Genomic DNA, 19,244 nt, shown 5'->3' on the forward strand with positions numbered 1-19,244 from the left:
GACGGGCAGAAGCAGGGACGAGCACATACACAGATCCCCAGACAGATCAGCAGCAGGCGGGCTGACGGGTGGACAGGGACGAGCAGAAAGCTTAGACGAAGAGAGACATTTCAGACGCAAATTGCAAATCTGAGCGACCGCAGCCGAGGTCGAGAGGAGGCGGCCGGCACCTCCTGGAGGTCGCCGCGGTGTCCCCGTCCCCCCGCCCCGACGGCGCGGCCGGCAGCGCCCGCCGCCCCCCAGGGCAGGCGAGGCGGCTGCAGCCTCCGGGCCGCCGGCGGAGCGGGAGCGTGCGCCGTCCCCAAAGTTGCAGGCAGAGAGAGGGGAGGTAGCGCTAGTGAACCCACAGATCAGCGGGAGAGATCGAGCCGGAGACCTCCGTCTTCGGAGAAAGAAGCTGCGAGGGATGAAATGTCCCCCCTAACCGTCAAATTATAATAACAGTATCCGCCATCCTTCAGTGACCACAGGAGTTTTACAAGTTGGATATTAAGCAGATTAAATAGTAATAATAAAAAAAAACCCCAGCCCTCTTGCCGTGATAAAGCCCTTTGTTTACGGTCCCAGGGAAAACGAAGTTGCTAATTGGAAAACAATAAACCTAAAATGCCTTTGGATTAGTAATGATAGAGGTTAACGGTGGCATCCCTCGGAAAGGGGGAGGGGAGCGAGGCGCTCGGTGACTGTGCGCTTGGACGGCGACCAGGGACAAGCGCAGCAGCCAAAGGGGGCTGGGGGGGCGGGGGGCGAGACCCCCCCCTCTTCGGAGGGCTCGGCTTGTATGTTCGCCTCTGATCCGGAGACACGAGGTGAGGAAGGTCTGTATTGTAGTCATGTCCTCGCTAGATGAAATCTCAGTCAATTACTCTGAAATCTGCAGCTTGGCTTCTTTTCATTCTTTCCAGGTGAAAATTCAAACGTTTTCTGTTGTCGCCTGGTCCTTTCTTTCCTGAAACAAGGCACCCAACTGTTCTGATATTACCATTCAAAAACAGGTTCTGTGGCAAACCTCATTTGTGAATCTATTACAGAGATTAATAGATTATTTCTCCTTTTTCAACTAATTCTCAGTGGGGAAATTTAACCATATGGTAAGGAGAGAATTAGAATTTCATCACATTAGAGCAAAATGTAATGAAAAGAGTCCAACACCTGGGGCCAACTCCGAAAGACACAATTAAAAGGTTTTTAATGAAACCAGAGAAACCAAAAAATTTCATAGCCTTCAGTAATTCTGCCACATAAGAATGATTTACTGCAAGTGTTGGGAAATATTGTTTTTACTGATGTCATAAGGATGAAAACCTGCCACTAAATACTCCGAGCGCTACCAGTAAAAGCGAGAGCGAGCTGCTCGCCTCGAGCATTAGAGGAGCAGGGGGACAAAATTCAGACCAGCCCCCGGGTTGCCACTCCAGCTGCTGGGAGAGCGCGGGGGAGCCTGTGCCCGGCTCCGAGGAGAAGCCCCGGGAGGGGAGCGGGGGGCCGGCGCGCCCGGGGGAACCGGGGCGGCATCCCGGCCTCGGGGAGCGGAGCGGGGTGCCCCCGCCGAGCCGGGCGCGCCGGAGGGAGGCAGGGAAGGACGGAGCTGCAAAGAGTTGGTCAATCACAATAAAACAAAAGTTTGGTGGGTTTTGCCCTTTCTCACCCCGCCCTCCCTCCTCCCCAGATCGGTTCATTTTCAAGGTAACTGCTGGGGCTTTACATCTTTTATAGGGACACGGGGGATAATCACTGGAAAGCGGCAATCTGCTACTTGAAAGGGGCTGAGGGGAGGAGGAGGGGAACCTCCCCGTAGTTTGGTCTCCGTGTGCTGGGGGGGGACGGGGGGGGGGAGTGGGCTGGGGACCATCCGCCTCCCAGGGGAGCAAGGTGGACTTTGGCGGTGGGCAGGAGTGGGCACGGCGGTTGGGGTTGGTCCGGGTTTTTTAATTTTTTTTTTTTTTTCTTTCTTTCCCAAGCGATGCTTTTCGGGAAGACGGGTGGGGGGTGGGAGGGGGCTATAAGTTAATGTAAATGCGGGGGGTGGGTGGGCTGCGGTGGGGGGAGAGGGTGTCACTCCTGACTCCACGGCTAAGTTAGCAGAAGTCTGCTGGCAGCACTCGGAAGGGGAAGTGTTGAAGCGGGCTTTTCTGCAGTGCAGGGCTGTAATTTGCTGAAGGAGGCAAAGAACATCCTTCGATCTAAGTAGGGCTTTTAGTGTGCTCATTGATGAGTGAAAGTCGCCACACATGTCAAGCTAAAGGCAGTTGTTGGGTTACTAACAGGACACAACGTCTTGCAAACATATGCGTTAAGCTGTGTATACAGATGGCAGGGAGAATAATGGAGCAGGCGCCTCTTATAAAGCTCTAGCTGCTGCCTGTCTTCAGACCTGGGAAATGAAACTATTCAGACTCAGGGCCAGATAGCGCCTGGGATTGTTTGTTACCGTTTTAATCCTATTAATTAAAACGTTAACCTGATTGGGTAGAAAGCTCTGTCCCAACAGGCGAGTCTTCTTCATAATAACCTACTCTCAGAGATAATGATGTAAAAGACTCCCCCGTCTGCGGCGGCTGCTGGTTGATGGGTCCGGAAATCTCTTGAAGGTGAATCCAAGCAAGATAAACGGTGGAAGCGGCTCCGCTGGCAGCGCACAATGCCCCAGCGCGGCGCCTGCTGAGGGCGAGCCCGAGCCCGAGCCGCAGCCGGAGCCGGAGCCGCAGCCGGAGCCGGAGCCGCAGCCCGAGCCACAGCCGGAGCCGCAGCCGCCGCCGGAGCCGCAGCCCGAGCCCGAGCCGGAGCCGGAGCCGCAGCCGCCGCCGGAGCCGCAGCCGCAGCCGGAGCCGCAGCCCGAGCCGCCGCCGGAGCCGGAGCCGGAGCCGGAGCAGGGGCAGCCGCGGCGCCGGGCACGGCGCAGCCCCGGCGGGAGCCGGGAGGCGATTTCTGCCAGCGGGACGCCGGGGAGCCGCCCGCCGCGGCGCGGAGCCTTGGAGGAGCGGGCCGGGAGCTGAGGGGGGCGGAGGAGGCGGAGGCGGAGGCGAGCGGGGCGCCGATGGAGCGGGCGCTGGGGCTGCCCGCAGAAGAGGACCTCTTCCACAAGAGCCTCGCCGCCTCGGCCAAGCGCATGGAGTCCGCCTTCCGCTCGCCCCCGGGGCTCGACCTCTCCCACCCCCGCGACCGCCAGCCCTCGCCGCTCGCCTGCTACGAGGCGGCGGAGCCCGAGGCGCTGCTGCAGCCCGGCGTCGGCGGCGACCCGCTGGCGCTGCCGCCGGGCTCCGTCTGCGTCAAGTACGGCGAGAGCGCCAGCCGCAGCTCGGTGGCCGAGAGCAGCGGCGGCGAGCAGAGCCCCGACGACGACAGCGACGGCCGCTGCGAGCTGGTGCTGCGCGGCGCCGGGGGGGACCCGCGCGTCGCCTCGCCGGCGGCGGGCGGCGGCGGCGGCGGCGGCGGCGGCGGCGGCGGCGGCGGGGGGGGGGGGCGGGGGGCTGAAGGCGGCCGAGGGCGGCTGCTCCAACAGCCACGGGCACGGCGGCAGCAAGAAGTCCAAGGAGCAGAAGGCGCTGCGCCTCAACATCAACGCGCGGGAGCGGCGGCGGATGCACGACCTGAACGACGCGCTGGACGAGCTGCGGGCCGTCATCCCCTACGCGCACAGCCCCTCGGTGCGGAAGCTCTCCAAGATCGCCACGCTCCTCCTGGCCAAGAACTACATCCTGATGCAGGCGCAGGCCCTGGAGGAGATGCGGCGCCTGGTGGCTTATCTCAACCAGGGCCAGGCCATCTCGGCCGCCTCCCTGCCCAGCTCCGCCGCGGCGGCGGCGGCGGCGGCGGCCGCCCTGCACCCCGCCCTCGGCGCCTACGAGCAGGCGGCCGGGTACCCCTTCAGCGCCGGGCTGCCCCCCGCCACCTCCTGCCCGGAGAAATGTGCCATTTTCAACAGCGTCTCCTCCAGCCTCTGCAAACAGTGCACGGAGAAGCCTTAAGCGCCGCCGCCGTTGCCGCCCCCCGCCGCCGCCGCGGCCCCGGGGAGCGGCGACAGCCGGCGGCCCGGCCCCGGCCCCGGCCCCGGCCCCGAGCCCGGCCCCGGGCCGGGGGCCGCGGGGGCGGCGGAGGGACTGACCGCTGCCCGGCCCCCGCCTCCCTCCGCCCGGCCTCGCCTCGCCTCCCTCCGCTCCGCGGGCTTGGCCCGGACGGCACCGCGGCGGGAGCCGGCGCGCCCGCGGCGCCGGGCAGGGGGCGCGGCGCCGGGGGTGCCGCGGGGAGGAAGGCCCGGCCCGGGGGGCGCGGGGGGGGCTGGCTCTCGCCGGGCGCCCGCTGCTCGCCCGGACAAAGGGGAGGCCGAGGCGCAGCGGGCCGGGCCGGGAGCCGGGGCTAGCGCGCCGGGGAGAGGGACGGAGAGCGGCCCCTGCCCCGAGCTCCCGGCCCCCCGGTCCCGGCCCCTGGTGCCCGGTCCCGGTCCCGGCGAGGGGAAGGAAGGGGCCGCCAGCGACCCGGGCGCGGAGGTGGATGGGACACATCGGAGAGGGCACATGAGCATAGAAATTTTTTTTTTTAATTATTATTATTATTATTATTAGCAGTATTATTATTATTATTCTGAGCCAGGAAACAAACAAACTTGAAATGTAAACTTATTATTTAAGCGACTCGCAGAAACAAAGAGACTGGACCATTGCTATGGAAGACTTTGTATTTTTTATCGTCTCTAAACTTTGATCCTGTGAAAATGCGCAAAGTTTGGTGAGAGTGATTTAAAAAAAAAAAACCGAGAGAGTTAAAAAAAAAAAAAAAAAAAAGACAAAAAATAACCGGTCAACCCCCCTACTCCGTGTGGCTGAAAGTATCGCATTTTTAAGAGAAATATTTATGTGCACCTTGTTTCTTTCCACTTTGCAATGATGTAAAAACAAGACATGCTATTTATTTGTTATTCTTTAAATGACCCTTCCACACCAACAATATTTATCATGTGTTAAGGTCACGGGTCTTATGTGCAGTTACTTTAAATGCTTCTAAAATTCTGTTTATGGATTAACTTAAACTGTGTGCCAAGTGTTTAAAACGTTTATTTGCCAACAACGTATAACCAGAAATGTTGATGTATCCGAGCTGCTTAGGTTTCTGAAAGGTCATCTGGATTTTAAGTTGCATCATCCCTGTATTTAAATTGAGCTTTAATAAATTGCTTCAGTCCAAAAATTACAGGAAAGGTGTATTCTTAATTGCTCAACCAACTGATTTTTGAAAGGGTATTCTTTGCATTATAACAGGTAGTATCTATTTACTTTTACAAGGCATCAGAGCAATAGCTGCTACAAGAACACTTGCCAAGCCAATGTTTTCCCAGGCGCTGTGTTTTCAAAGGTATAATTTAAACCGCTTTTAATGTGTATGTAAATTATTCTGACTGTGGAGGATTATTTAAGTTGAAATACTTTAAAATACTTTAGGCTGATTTACAGAACGCGTGGAATTCTTTTCTTTTCTCTGGGGGGTGGGGTGGGCTGGGAGGGTGGGTTTTTTTCGAAGAAAAATGAGAGATGAAAAGCAAGAAGTAGCTATTTACCCAAAGTGAGCCTTCAGTTTGAGTTTGCATGGCTGGGTGGCTGTCTCTCTGCCATTTGTAAATCAAGATTTTTTTTTTTTTTTTTTTTTTTCCCTTTTCAAAAACGAGTCCTGCTATTTTCCACTACTTGCAGATAATACAAATTCGGACTGTCAGGTTGGATGGCAAAATAGGAGCCATGATGGATCTGTTGGCAGGTCACGGATGTGTAAAGAGTGATATATATTAAATAGGTCAATCAGATTATGACAGCAATGTACGATCGTTTGTATGTGTATCTATGTCGGAAAGAATCTTTATTAAAATATTTTGAACAAACGCTTGTATTACGCCGTGCTTTGTTAAGCGTGTATCTCCAGATTTGAGGAGGTGGATGGCGGGGGCGGGTAGTTCCCTTTCCTTCGCCTTGCTCTGAATGCGCCCCAGCACCCCGCTCCCTCCCCCAGCACCCCCCTCCCGGCAGAGGCTCTCCCAGGGAGGGGGGCGAGAAGTTTTTCCGCCGCGGGGGGTCCCCCCCGGGGCCGTGGCGGGCGGGCCCCGGCGGTGCGGGGCAGCCGTGGGGCAGTGCCGGGCCCTGCCCGCCCGTCCCGCCGCTCCACGCACCGCCCGGCCCGTGGGGCTGGGAGCGCCCCGGGGTGAGCTGCAGGACCGCCCCCCCCCCCCCCCCCCTTCCTCCCCACCCCTCAGGGTTTGGAGCCGCTCCTCCCTTCGTGGCCCCTCCGCCCTGCCCCAAACCCGAGGGCAGGGGTCGCAGGCAGCCCCCCAAAGCTGCCGGGCCCGGGCCGAGGGGCCCGGCCCCGCCGAGTGCCCCCCTCCCCGCGGGCGGCCCGGCCCGGCTCCGGGCGTCCGCGGAGCCGCCTCTCCCAACGGCAGCAGCACGGGCGGGGGAAGGGGATAAATATTTTCTGCTCCACTTCCCATCAAAAAAGATTAATCAGAACCTGTAACTTTTCAGGAAACATAACTGTAAAGTGCCGCGGAGCTGTGGGAAGGCAGCCCAGAGAGGGTGGGCAGATCAGCCCCCAGGCGCAAGGAGAAGCGTCTCTCAGCATTTACTAGACAAAGGCTGGGTGCGTCTAATTATGATTATTAAAACAATTTCCATGACGATGTCTAATATTATGTTAATTTGAAAACAACTGTGTATGAAAACTGTCGACTATAATACCTAAATTCATTTAATGAAACACATCGTTAAGGCAATTAAACCTCCTGGATGTGATTAAGGAACATAATTACGACACTGTTCTGCGCCATAATTGGGTGTCTTTAATCAAGGGGTAAAGTGATCAGCAACACAGCCATTAGTTTGTATTGTTCTGTCTCTGCTGTCCATCATTCTGATTAGGAATTAACCACCGCCACCAGCTTGGCGTGGCCGCGCGCGCGCGCGCGCGCGCGTGTGCGCGTGTGCGTGTGCGCGCGCGCGCGCCCGCGTGTGTGGAGTGTGAGTGCGTATAACATCGCAGGACACATTTGCTGCAAGATTTACCGCTTAATATCTCTCTGGCTACCGAGCGGGCTTCCCGGAGAGGTTCCCCTGGAAGGCGCGGGAGCCGCTCGGCTGTGCCCGGGCGTGGGACGGGGGGAGGCAAGCCGGGTCCCAGCAAACTCCTGGCGCGGCCGGGACCTGGGCGAGGGGCCGTGGGAGGCCCACGCTCTGCCTCCTGCCTCCCGTGGGAAGGGGCCGAGGCGCGGGCGGCGTGTGCGGGCCCGGCCGGGGCTGCTCCCCGCCGGCTCGGAGGAGCGAGGGCGGCCGCTGCCGTCGGTGGCCCGTCGGGCGGTCCCTCCCTCCGGTCGCCTCTCTCTCTCGTCTGCCTCTGCTTCGGAGCGACGGGAAAGCGGAACGAGAGCGCTTTTCATTCCTGCCGCCCGACTTTGGGCTCTCTCGCCTCCTCCTGCCTTGCCTGGGGGGGGGGCGAGCGGGGTCTGTGCCGGGCGGAGGTGCCGCCGCTGCCGGCCCCCGCTCCGGTCCCTCCGCGCCCCGCCGAGCAGCCTCGCCGGGAGGCGAGACGGAGCCGCTGGGCCAGTCCCCGGGCAGGTCTCGCCAACGCGAGCGCCGTGTGTGCCGGGGCTGGGGGGAGGAGGAGAGAGGCTCCCCCGCCCCGCTTAACGCTTGATAGATCGCTTCGCCAGAAATGATCGTGTCCCCCTTCAGAGGAGCTTCGTCCCCGTTCCCAGCCGCCCCGCCGCCCCGGCGTCTCTCCCCCAGCCTCCTCCGAAGGCTCCGTCCGGCCCCGCCGCGCAGCCCGGCTCCCTTCCCCCGGCCCCCGGCCCCTTACCCCCGCTCGGAGCCCGAGATTGTCCCAGCATGAGTGACATTGGCTTTCCTAATGTAATGACTTATGAAAGATATAATCATGTGTTAAATTGAATCCTCCGCTTAACTGTTAATGGTGTGCTCTGGGCACATTTACGTATTAGATGCTATGGTAACTAATTACCACTAGAAGAAGGGATAATACACTTTCCAGACTTTGACAAATAATTATGAGTGTTCACATCCCTGCTAGCAGCAGTTGCAGCGGATCTGCTGGAATGAGTAAGTGAATAAATGAATGGGTAAGTGAACTTGTGTGCATGGAGGGGACTAGATAATGAATAGTGGTCAAGTGAGTTTTCTTATTAAAACCTTTAATGAAAATGTGATTTAGGATGGAAGGGGGGGAAAAAGTGCCACGCTGCCTCTAAACGTAATTAAATCGCGTAATATAAACATCAGAAACATAAATAAGTTTGCTTTTAATTAAAACGCAGCAGTCAAAGTAAATGATCCACGTGCTCGGAAACTTTACAGCAATTAACACTTTTTTTTTTGGGGGGGGGGGGGGGGTGTTGGCGGAGGGGGGCTGCTGGGGGCTACAATAAGCGAGCCAAGACTCCGCGACTCTCTCCAGGATCATTTGTAACTTGGATTGCACCCGCTGCCAACAGGCCGGAGGTATCCGAGGGCGTTAATCAGATGGCGGAACGGCTCCTTGCCGCAGCGGGACAAAACTTTGGGGAAGTCGCGCTGGGCTCCTCGCCGGCCCCGGCCCCGGCCCCGGCCCCGGCCGTCGCCGTCGCCGCCGCCGCCGCTCGCTCCGCGACCGCTCGGCGGGGCAGGGCCCCCGCCCGCGGGGCTCTGGCGCTAGCGGAGCCCGTCGGAGGCTTAATACCGCCTCTCCATGGAGTATCGCGCTTGGCTCAGGCAGGCGCCGCAGGGGTTAAGCAGCTCCTGCCCGCCGGCACGGCTGCCATCCCGGCCCGGGCAGGAGGAACGGCGGCCGGGAGCCAGCGCGGCCACCCCGGCCCCGGCCCCGGCCCCGGCCCCGGCCCCGGCGCCCAGCCTGACTCGGGGACTCCTACCAGCCGGGCACGCCGCAGAAGGGACATGTGCTAAATGAGCCAAGAGCTGCAGCCAGCCCCATTTCCCCGTGGTCACTCATCAGCTCGGTGTCGCCCAGGCTCCCCCTCCCCCGAAGCGCTCCGGAGGCGGATTTGCTCCGGTTCGGCTGGACCTCCAGCCCCGGGAAGGGTTAAATCCTTCCCCAAGCCCCTAGTTGCCCTTGTCCTCTCAACCTGATTCAGAGACGTGTAATAAAACATGAAGCAAATTTATGGTCTGTTTCAAGCACTTTACTGCTGTATTTTTAAATTCATATATGCACATACAAGAACTATGATCTGTGAATAATTTGAAATGCTATAGGAAAACGATGCATTTTAGATCAAACATAACCGTTTTCCTACATAATTGTCTCGGATTAAAATAAAAAGAAAGCTACATTTCGAACAGAGACAAAGCTGAAAATCTAATGACAGCCATAAACTGCGAGACAGCCATAAATTAACGTCTTCATCAAACACTGAAGAGATCAGGGCTTATCTAAATCAACAATTATTTCTTCCGAGAAGTTGCGGAACAGTTTGCCCCTCTAATACTGTTTTAAAATCCTCCTAATTGAGGATTAGGGGCAAACAATCGCCTTTCCAGAGTAAACCTCCTCTCCGCCAGCCGAAGCCCTCCAAACTCACCTAACACCCGGACCGGTTCCCTCGGAACCTCCTCGGGGGCTCCTGCCCCCTTTCCCCACTCCAGCGTCCCTGGAGGCACGGGCTGCTTTTGGGAAGGGGCTGCAGGAGTCCCCCCTCTCCCCCCCGCCCTCCCCTTTTCCTCCTGATTTTCGTAGGGGGTCGGGGCAGGTGGGAGCGCAGCGAGCGCAAGCCGGCGCCGGGACTCCGGCGGGCGGCGGCGGCTGTGCGGTGCCCCCCGCCGCCGGGGCCGGGGGCACACGGAGGCGGCATCCCGGAGCGGCGGCATCCCCCCAGCCCCCCGACCGGTGCTGCAATCCCTTCATCAGTGCCGAGCTCGACCGATGCCCGTCCACTTTGCAGGTTCGAAGCGGGAGCGATGCGGCTGCCGCAGCTACCTGCGGCGCCGATTTTGCAAGAGGCTGCTGGAAAGATTTCCTTTTTAGAAGGCAACTGAAAAACACGTCGAGAAGACAGCCGATTCACTGGCTCACCAGATGGAAATTAGACAGGGAAAGACTTGCTGCCTGTAGGAGGTTAGCGACTAAACTATTTGGAAGGAAGAGGTAGTTTGGAGAGATGAGCTGATAGCAAAGAAGTCGCTGTCAAAAGTCATCACGGGGTGTTTACTGACTCTCTTTTACTCTCTCTGTAGCCAGAACCTAGACTTTTATTCAACTTTGCTGTACTCATAGCTCCTGTTTGGGGGGGGGGGGGGGGAGGGGGGAATACAAAGCAACACATCAGTGTCAAAATCGGTTTAACAAAATCTTGCAAGATAGAATCCTGCAAGGCTCCTAGCAGGAACAGCTGAAGCTTAGGCTTCTTTTGATTATTTATTTCGCTGTAAATAGTTTTGAAGACAAGCACATTTCTGCTATTACGAATGATGTATTCACACCACCTCAGTACCTGAGATCCCAGGCAAGCCTGATGCATAGGATAGGCTACGTAGACACCGTACCGGTTTATATCAGGATAAAGATCCTACTACAATTTCATTCCTTGCTTTCAAATGAAACCGGAACATTTTCTATTTTTTTACGTGCGTCCATATATGCAGCACCCATTTCTTCATACTTACTACTATTTATAAACATAGACAGTAACTCAAGGTTCACAATACTTTCATATGCATAGTTTTAAGGGGTGTTTTTGTAATGAGATAATTTTTCTGATATGTTGTGGGTTATCGGGACATGACTAGCCAGGGTACATAGCCTGGTTTAGGTAATAGGCAGGAAAAGACTTCACTTTCTATGGTCTGACAGTTCAAATAGCTTTATTCATATGAATTAAGCATGTCATGCATAAATTGATGTCTCGGATAATTTTAAAATAGAGTGCAATATAAGTAACATCAAGAAAGCACCTAGTGTCAAACCAAATATTAGATAAAATACAGTGTTAGGAGGTCATATTAATCCCCCCCCCCCTCCCCCCCAGCTATCTTTCAGACCATCATGGAAAGTTCACTCAGAAATGTGCCCTTCAAGAAATCTCAAACAATGCCACTTTTTATTTATAAACATCAGTAACTTCTAATATAATCTAGAATTAAAGCAATCGCATAGTTACAAAGACATTTCTCAAACCCAGAAAAATGCTGCAGGTCCATCTTCTCTAAGATGTATCTTCAACAACCCTCACCGACGTACCTGACAAGCATTTCTGCATGAAGGAATGAAGAAACACTGATGTCTCTGGGGTACAACCTTCGTATTAAACACCTACTTGTAGAACTCAGTAGCTACAGTAGTACCTAGAAACGCCAAGTTGCGCTTTGCTGGCACAGTGCTGTATATTGTAACAATTTTCATTAATTTTCCCTTTTAAAATGAATGATCCGAGAGGACAGAATATTTTAGACTAGGTAGTACATCTTGTGCTATACAGAGGTTTGCAAAAGGAAAAGCCTAGGAGCTGTATTTGGGAATCACTAGTGGATTGCAGATCTTTATACTAATTTTCAATAATGTCCTAAGAATGTCAGAAGTACCACTTTTTTTTCCTCACCTGGTAAGAGCAGGCTCAAGTTTGATGGGGGGGCGGAACAGACTCGATCATTTCCTAAATTCAAAGGAGTTGCTCCATGCCAGTGCCGAATTAAAGGCTTTTCTTCTCCTTACAGAAATACCTTTCAAGATCAAGTAACAGAAAAATGCGGTATGCTGAATAAATAATTTAAAAAATGGAAGCAATAGTTGTGAATCGGTGAGAAAAGTGTAAATGTAAGCTAGAAAAAAATACCATGGACAGTCATTCAATATTAAAATAGATATATTCATTTTTATTGTGTCCTTGAAATACAAAATTCACTTAAGATGTTAGATTACTAAAATAATGAAGTTTCAATTTTCTTGCTCAGAAATTCACAATATACCTTATTCAAGCTAAGAGCCTTAATGATGGATATTAACTATTAAAATAGAACCCAACCGTTGTTCATCTATACACAAAATGCCAGTTTGCACAATTAAGAGCAGTTCACAATCTTTTGAATGTCACGAAGTTCAATAATGATGAAATAAAAGATCATTTATAATTCTACAAGATAAATTCACAGACCAGTAATTATTCACAAAAATGGCAACGCCAAAAATAGTGACATGCAACTGGCTTAAAAGCATAAACTAAAGAACAACTCTTACACGGTTTTACATTAGCACATTAGGACATAGTGGCAGAGATGTGAACGTCTAATCTGCAAACAGGTACACATAGAGTAGCATGGTCTTTTAAGTAATGTAACAGTTTAAAAAGTTTACAATAGCTTATAGCAGTATTGAATGCCAGCATGAAAATGGAAAACATACAATCTATAAATTAAAATAAGAACAATAATAATAAAAAAAATCACATTTTAGCATTCACATTAGTTGATGACGAATTCACTTTTCTTCTCGGGTGCTATAAAGGGCCATACTGACTTAATAAACCTATTTCATATGAGAAAAAAAGGTGATTTTTTTTTTTTTTTTAATAGCAGAAGATATTACCAATGTAGCCATAGGCAGCGGCAACTTACAGTCGGAGGCTGGTACTGACCAGCCGAGTCACATCTCAAACTGATCAGGGAGCGCACCATTTCACTCGAGGAACGGCAGAGAAAATTCAAGGGGCACCCACGCACTTCTCCTGGCTGACCCTACGCCCGCCGGGTCAGCCGATGAGACAAGCCGGCATTGCTGGGCTCGCAGGGCAGACCCCCCTGCCGAAGCGGAGAGGAGGGACAAGGAAGCGCAAGGTCTGACTGCCTCCGACCACTCACCACCGCTGGCACCTGAACGCTTGCAAACAGCACTGCTGTTTCTGCTTAGATGATTTTGCTGTCTTAGTGACCCAGCGACAGACACTAAGAGCTGGTCGCTCCTGGGTTCCGCGGCAGAGGAGGTCATCAAAACCCATATTGTGCCCTACATCGTGACACATGCCCCCCTCGGCACAGCACGCCGCGGCCGGCTTGGCCCCGGCCGGGACCTCCGGGGATGGCGAACGCTCATCCCGTTGTGCTGCTACAGCTTATTGACCAGGAATACCGACACCGTGGGCCTTTCGCTCCCTGCTTGGTGGAGACCGAGTCGCTCCTGGTCAGACCAGCTGCCGACGACTCTCGCTAAGTCACCTCCTCAGCTGCTGAGTACGTGGACCAGAAGGGCTTAACGTTTCCTCCGATCTGCTCTAGCTCTCGTGACTTTACCTGGGGGTGAGGCTTACCTCCTCCGCAGCTGGGGTATGCTAAGGTAGCGATGCACTGCTTCCCAGCAAAACTGATCTACCAGGAGCACGGGTTACCAGGGACACAGTTCCAGGACAAGCTGGGCAGGCCCTGCTTTACATTTGATTATTTTGGTCCCTGAGCAAAAAGAGCAACTCTTATCCCAGCAAAACTCTGGCCTCTTGCATGGTGCAGAGCGTTCTCTAACCCCGACATGAGGCCCCCAGGTGCCTTGACGGAGGTTTCCTGCAGCTCCCGGGAAAGATTCTGACCCTTTTTTTCTTTTTTAAATGGAAGCATGCCCTACAGATTTAATTTGCTATTTTGCAGACAATCTAGCTCTTCTTTTAATTTCAAAATAGATACTATACAAACTGATCAGCAATTAATCTGAAATTACTAATGATTTGCATGTACTTTTGGCACAGTTCTATTATGTCCTACCAAATTATGCAGCAGCCTGTGATAGTCTAATTCAAAATCCTAAGAATAGAATACAATTATATAAAAAAAAAAGTCTTCTGTTTGAAACAAATACCTACTGTTATTTTCACAGTTGCTTCAGGTTTGTTTCAAAGTTGGATGCCAAAGAAAGATTTATCAGAACTGTGGCATGAGACATTTTACAGCTTACATTTAAGCAATAATGGAATACAGTCAATGGTGTAATGATATCAACATTTCCTCTCTCAATAAACCAGGCTCTAATGTCCAAACTGCATTGTGAGCTATGGCTGAGTACAGAATAGCTCCTACAGAGTAACTACAGCAGTAAGTAACTTGAGTACAAGAATCTCTCCATAAAAGCAAATTTTATTCTGTGGCACAAAGCAATAATCAGCTTTTGCTGTTGATTAAATGTTGAAGCAAAGTTAAAGCATTTAATCAACTGCAAAGGCCATTTAATGTAAGCGTACTCCAACACTGTAGACATCATGGATATTATATATGAAGAGAAAATGTTTATCCAATATATCTCACAAAACCACAATTTTCTCCTCGAAGGATTTGGAATGTGGCTGTGCCGTCTCTGAAAGCCTTTCTACTGATGCTGGTGCTTATTTAGGATATGTGCTTCACATGAATAACTAAACAGGCTTCTAAACAAATAACAATACATAATTCTAATCCTGAGTATGTACGTAGCAGTTTCCATCCATAGGCCATCAAGTGCGTTAGAGACGAGTAAAATTTCTGATTTTTAAAGATTTATGCTGGCACATCCCAAAGATATGTTTTTTTGGGAACACAAGGCAAATTGAGACTGGACAGCCACAAGAATCCTTATCAGTCTCTGAAGTGATGGCTAGGAAGACAGACAGGGTCTAAAAATCTCAGATCTCGCGCACTAGTAAATTCATTTTTGAAACAAGAGCTGGTCACCCAGTGAAGCAGGTTGGGCAGCCAGCATAACAGAGGTAACTTCTGTGGCTGCCCAGGGTTTTCACTTGCTTAGATTTTGGCCCCAATTTTCCAATATGTAGATGGAAAAGTCTGTTTCCAAACACAGGTCAAACTACTCTGCCTGTGCATCACTTAGGCACAGTAAAACACTATAAAAAAGTAGTTTTAGATACCACACTTGCCCTTGAAGCCCTCTTCTTATTTTGCCTTTTTGGAGAAGCAAACAAACACAAAAAATGGTCAAAATAAACACACGGACATGTCACTAGGAAAACAGCGAGACAAACAGAAGGTAATTTTTGAGATGACAGAATCATTTCAAACAGGTTCCTATATTTTCTCCCTGAAGAATATACTTTTTCGGCTCAAAAGCCAAAATAGATAATTTAGGCTTGATCCAGAGCCTATTAAAATCGACAGAACCTCCCTTCTGACTTTAAATGACTGCAGGAAAAAATCACAGATTTTAATTTCTTTGCATTGCACCAAAAAAAAAAAAAAAAAAAAAAGAAGAAAAGCAAAGCATTCACCCTCAGTACATAAAACCGAAGTCAGAAATGTGTTGCCAGTAAGATGTTCTTGCAAACCATCCCCCACCACTCCACACAGCTTCCATCACATCTCCCAAATAAGGGCTACGACACTCGAGACCATGAAGGGAACAGAGTAAATAAAAAGTCAGAATAATAATCACTAAAAATTCTTTCACCCTCTAGAATTAAGTTCCCCCTTTCTTCCTATTACGCTTCTATGAGCAGATGCAGAGGTGCCTCCAGATGGTGGGTGTATGGGACCTCCCAATCTAACAAGGGGGAACCCCCTGTGGCAGAGACCTGCCGAGCCCGTTTCCCATACAAATGGCCTGGATCCAGCCTGATGTCATCCTCCCTGTAAATCCTACTCCACTCATGGCCAAGTGTTTGGGGGTCCGTCTTGTAGGGACATTGGGCTATTCACTTGGCCTAACTCTTGTCATCTCACCTCACTACTCACAACTCAGGCAGGACAAATTGAGGTGGCAGGTCCCTGCATCTGATATCTACCTCCAGCCCAAGGGCTTTTCTTAGAAACAAATAGGAAGGAGGTAAAGGCAGAGAGGGGAAAGCAAATGTTTCCAAAAATACAAAGCTGAGTGATGAAACAAAACAAATATGGAGATTAGTAGAAGGCATATAGGCAGCTGCTCACTTTCTTAAGGACCTTAGCTTGTAACGAAAGGTAATATCAACGTCTGGCAGGAGGATACCAAGGCCCATACGACTGTTATCAAGTCTGACAGCTTTGTTTTCCACTAGTTCTACATCGAAATGAGCCAACAGTAAGAAAAGAAACATCTTCATCTCGTTCATTGCGAGGAACCTCCCTGGACACATGCTGATCCCAGAGCCAAAGGGCATTAGGAAATACTTCAGTTTTCTTCCTGCCTTGTAGAAAGTGGTTTTCTTCTTGCCATTCTCTATGTATCGATCGAATTTATACTCCTGAAAATAAAAGAGAGAGCGTGCGTGATATCTAACAAGGCAGTTACATGAGTTGCTTTGTTTGCACAACAGTAACGCTTCTGAAATGCAGAAAATAAGATAAAGAGGAAGACAAGGAGCTGACAGCTTCTCCTTTTTAGTTGGTTCCCTCAAGTTTCATTAACTCACATTATCCTCCCTGCAAAGAACACTCCTTAAATCCACTTACTTAGCTTAGCCCTTTTACATCAAGCTCCTTCAACTTCCACGTCTCATCCACTGAGTGTCTGGCCTATATTGATTGTAATTAGATTTTGACCGCTTTGTAGCAGGGACAATGAACCTTAGTGGAAGGACAATTTTCTTGTAAAGCATCATACGCGCTCAGTGTGGTACATACATCATGAATAAGGATAATCTGCCAAATTCTGCAAATGCCTATGAATAAATTAATGCATTGCACCGATCTTGCTCTTGCAAGCTAGAGCAAAATCCATCCTTCTTTTGCACCCAGTGGTGCAGATTATTCGAAAACCAGACCTGATGCTTTGCAGTCAATTTTTCCTTCAGTTGGAGATGGCTGCTGCTTAATTTGCCACATCTGACCTTCAAATGTTTTGCCTCGGAAGCTGTGTGCAAAGCAAGACAACCGCCAGTGACTGACCATCATAAAGAGGGTGCTTTCAAGTAAGGCTTGAGGTTGCGCTTGTAACCTGTGTTCCATAAATTGAACATCTTTCTGACTATTTTCCAGCAGTAGGATCCCTGTTTAGAGATAATTCATGTTTTTGAATGAAGGAGATCTGGCATCCTCACTCAGTCAACGGCAAATTAACCACTTACAAAATCCTCCTGCATGCTTTGAATAAAAATGACAGACACTTCTTGCTTATGGTCACTCATTAGCATTTGTCCTGCTTTGCATACATCTGCTATAGCAGCAGCCATTTGGAGCTGGCTGGGAACAAGTCAGTCAGACAGAAACCAACCTCAACTGATTAAAAAAACCCCACACCACAATGAAAAATACACTGATACTATCTACCCATTAGATTAAAGGCTCTGAAAACCATGCACTGCAGGTCTTGCTGTCGAGAAAAAACAGTGGCAGGGGAGGTGGTCTGTGAGAAAGGGAACAAGTACAAGGTGCACTGGAGGGGATGTAACTTTGGGTGTTGAAGAACAGGAGCCTGTTTCTCTAAATGGCAGAAGCCCGGATTTTCCACAAAGATAAAGGTGATTATATGTGTGTTTCCACTGACAAGTAATGATTTTCAGTCTCTTTGAACACCCCAGCCAAAAAGGAAGCATGCCATTTTTTCCCCCCATAAGTTATTGCTTCATTTGAAGAAGCACAGTAACAAATGAAAGCCCAGAATACCACTTCTTCCTTAAAAAAGATTCATTTCCTGAAATGTAAATCCTGCTGGTCTAAAAAAACACTGCTAAATATGAACTGCAATAGCTTAAAAAACCAACCCAACCCAGAGCTCTTCACTTCGTTGGAACATTTCCACAAGGTGCATTCCTGGCATCTGGAGCAATTAAGAACTGTGGTATCGAACGCATAGACATAGTGGGTCAAACCTGATGCTTTCTTTGTCATCTTAAGAGCCATCTGAGGGTTATAATCGCTTTTAACAAAAAAATAAATTGGTGTCTAAGGAACTGGGAAAGCAGAAGACAAGTGTGAGACAGGAATGGAGCCAATCACAGTGACACCAAACTCAGGCTTGTGTTGCTGAAGCCCCTCAAGTTGGTTGCTGTTTCCTTGAAGGCTAGTTTGCTGGCTAAATAAAGACTAATTTGGGGCAATAAAGGCACTTTCAGCCATGCACAAGGCCTCCTTGGAAGAGACAGGGTGGTTGATGGCAAGGAAAAGGCGAAGACACTGAGCAAGACCAGGCGATGAAGTTCTGTGTGGACGGCCTGCTAAGGGTATTACGAAAATTGAGCAATCTCCTGTGACTGATGTAAGTCTCTCTCTGTCACATCTCATATTTAGCTTTGTTTGGGAAGCCACCACATAAGGTTTCCTGCAGGGTTTCCTGATATTTCACTCTATGGGATTTGCAGGGTTCATTTACTGAGCTCTATAACTAGCCAAGTTAGGATTTAGGGGTTCACTTATCCACTTTATAGAAAACTGACTCATTTATTTAGGCTTTGTTGAGGGGAGAAAGAGGTCAACAATATATGCTTACACTTAGACAATATGGTGCCAAAGCAGAAGATAGCTTGAACTTAAATTTATGTATCCAGGAGAAAAGCATTGCTGCAAAATTATCTCGTCAAGCTGCCTGTTTTCCCAGGAAAGTTTTCCCTAAATACATGACAAGCTCAAGACTGCACCTTTCAAAAAATTCATTCTCCATCTCTATCTGATCCTCAGTAGTTATTGTTGAAAGCACACTGCATATTTTAAGAACCAAACAGAACAGTGATTTCCCCACTTTTCGAGAGGGCCCATGTGCTGAAATCAATGTACTGCAATGTGTGGATTGCTCATTCACTATCAAAAAGATAAAATATATGAACTAAAGCTGTCCTGTGAAAGCTGAGCAGAGCTGATACTAAGCAGATATATTCAAGCAATGGAAATATGGTAATATATTCCGGCAATTATTGGATAAGGGAGGGGATCAGTTTCCACACTGATGCTTTTGGTCTAGGACCTAAACAAACAGATGGACTTCTGACAAATCAATAATGTTCTCCAAAATAAAGTGTTAAGAATAAAATGAGAAAAAGCTTATTCGTTAGTTGTTACTTTTTAAGGCTAGAAATATTAATCAACCATTTGCCAATATATGGATTATTTTTTAAAGTCCTAATTTTCTCAGCAGGCTTTGTCTTCATTTTTGGGTGGGGACAGCCAGCAGAGACCTCCTGGACATCATTTCCATTTTCATGGCTCCAGTGTTCATCCCGCTGACTATAACTGACTCCTGCAAACTCTGACATGCTCCACACCTCCTCTCACCAAGGCAGGTGGAGTTCCCGCACAGCGAGATGCTGTCCTGCACCAACAAGGCACTTGAATCCCATCTTTACTCTGCAACTTCATCTCCATAAACTCCCGAAAAGGGAGAGCCTC

General features: G+C 50.4%; 2 protein-coding genes across 4 annotated transcripts in view; one reads left to right on the top strand and one right to left on the bottom strand.

Annotated features, from left to right (window-relative positions):
• Positions 1–2,088: 2,088 nt before the first annotated feature.
• On the top strand, positions 2,089–4,047 carry BHLHE22 (basic helix-loop-helix family member e22). The gene is given in 2 exon segments (XM_049822981.1): positions 2,089–3,453; positions 3,455–4,047. Coding segments are annotated over 2 exon segments (930 nt in total). The 5' UTR covers positions 2,089–3,037; the 3' UTR covers positions 3,969–4,047.
• An 11,138-nt stretch (positions 4,048–15,185) lies between these two features.
• LOC126050177 (cytochrome P450 7B1) overlaps positions 15,186–19,244 on the bottom strand; it is a 126,608-nt gene continuing 122,549 nt past the window's right edge. For all 3 annotated transcript variants that reach the window (XM_049827750.1, XM_049827730.1, XM_049827739.1), the window contains exon 6: positions 15,186–16,168. In XM_049827750.1, coding sequence (XP_049683707.1) covers positions 15,872–16,168 — 297 coding nt within the window. In that variant the 3' untranslated portion in view covers positions 15,186–15,871. The remainder of the gene's footprint in view (positions 16,169–19,244) is intronic.

This window comes from Accipiter gentilis, chromosome 2 (assembly GCF_929443795.1).
Source record: "Accipiter gentilis chromosome 2, bAccGen1.1, whole genome shotgun sequence".
Classification (NCBI taxonomy): Eukaryota; Metazoa; Chordata; class Aves; order Accipitriformes; family Accipitridae; genus Astur; species Astur gentilis.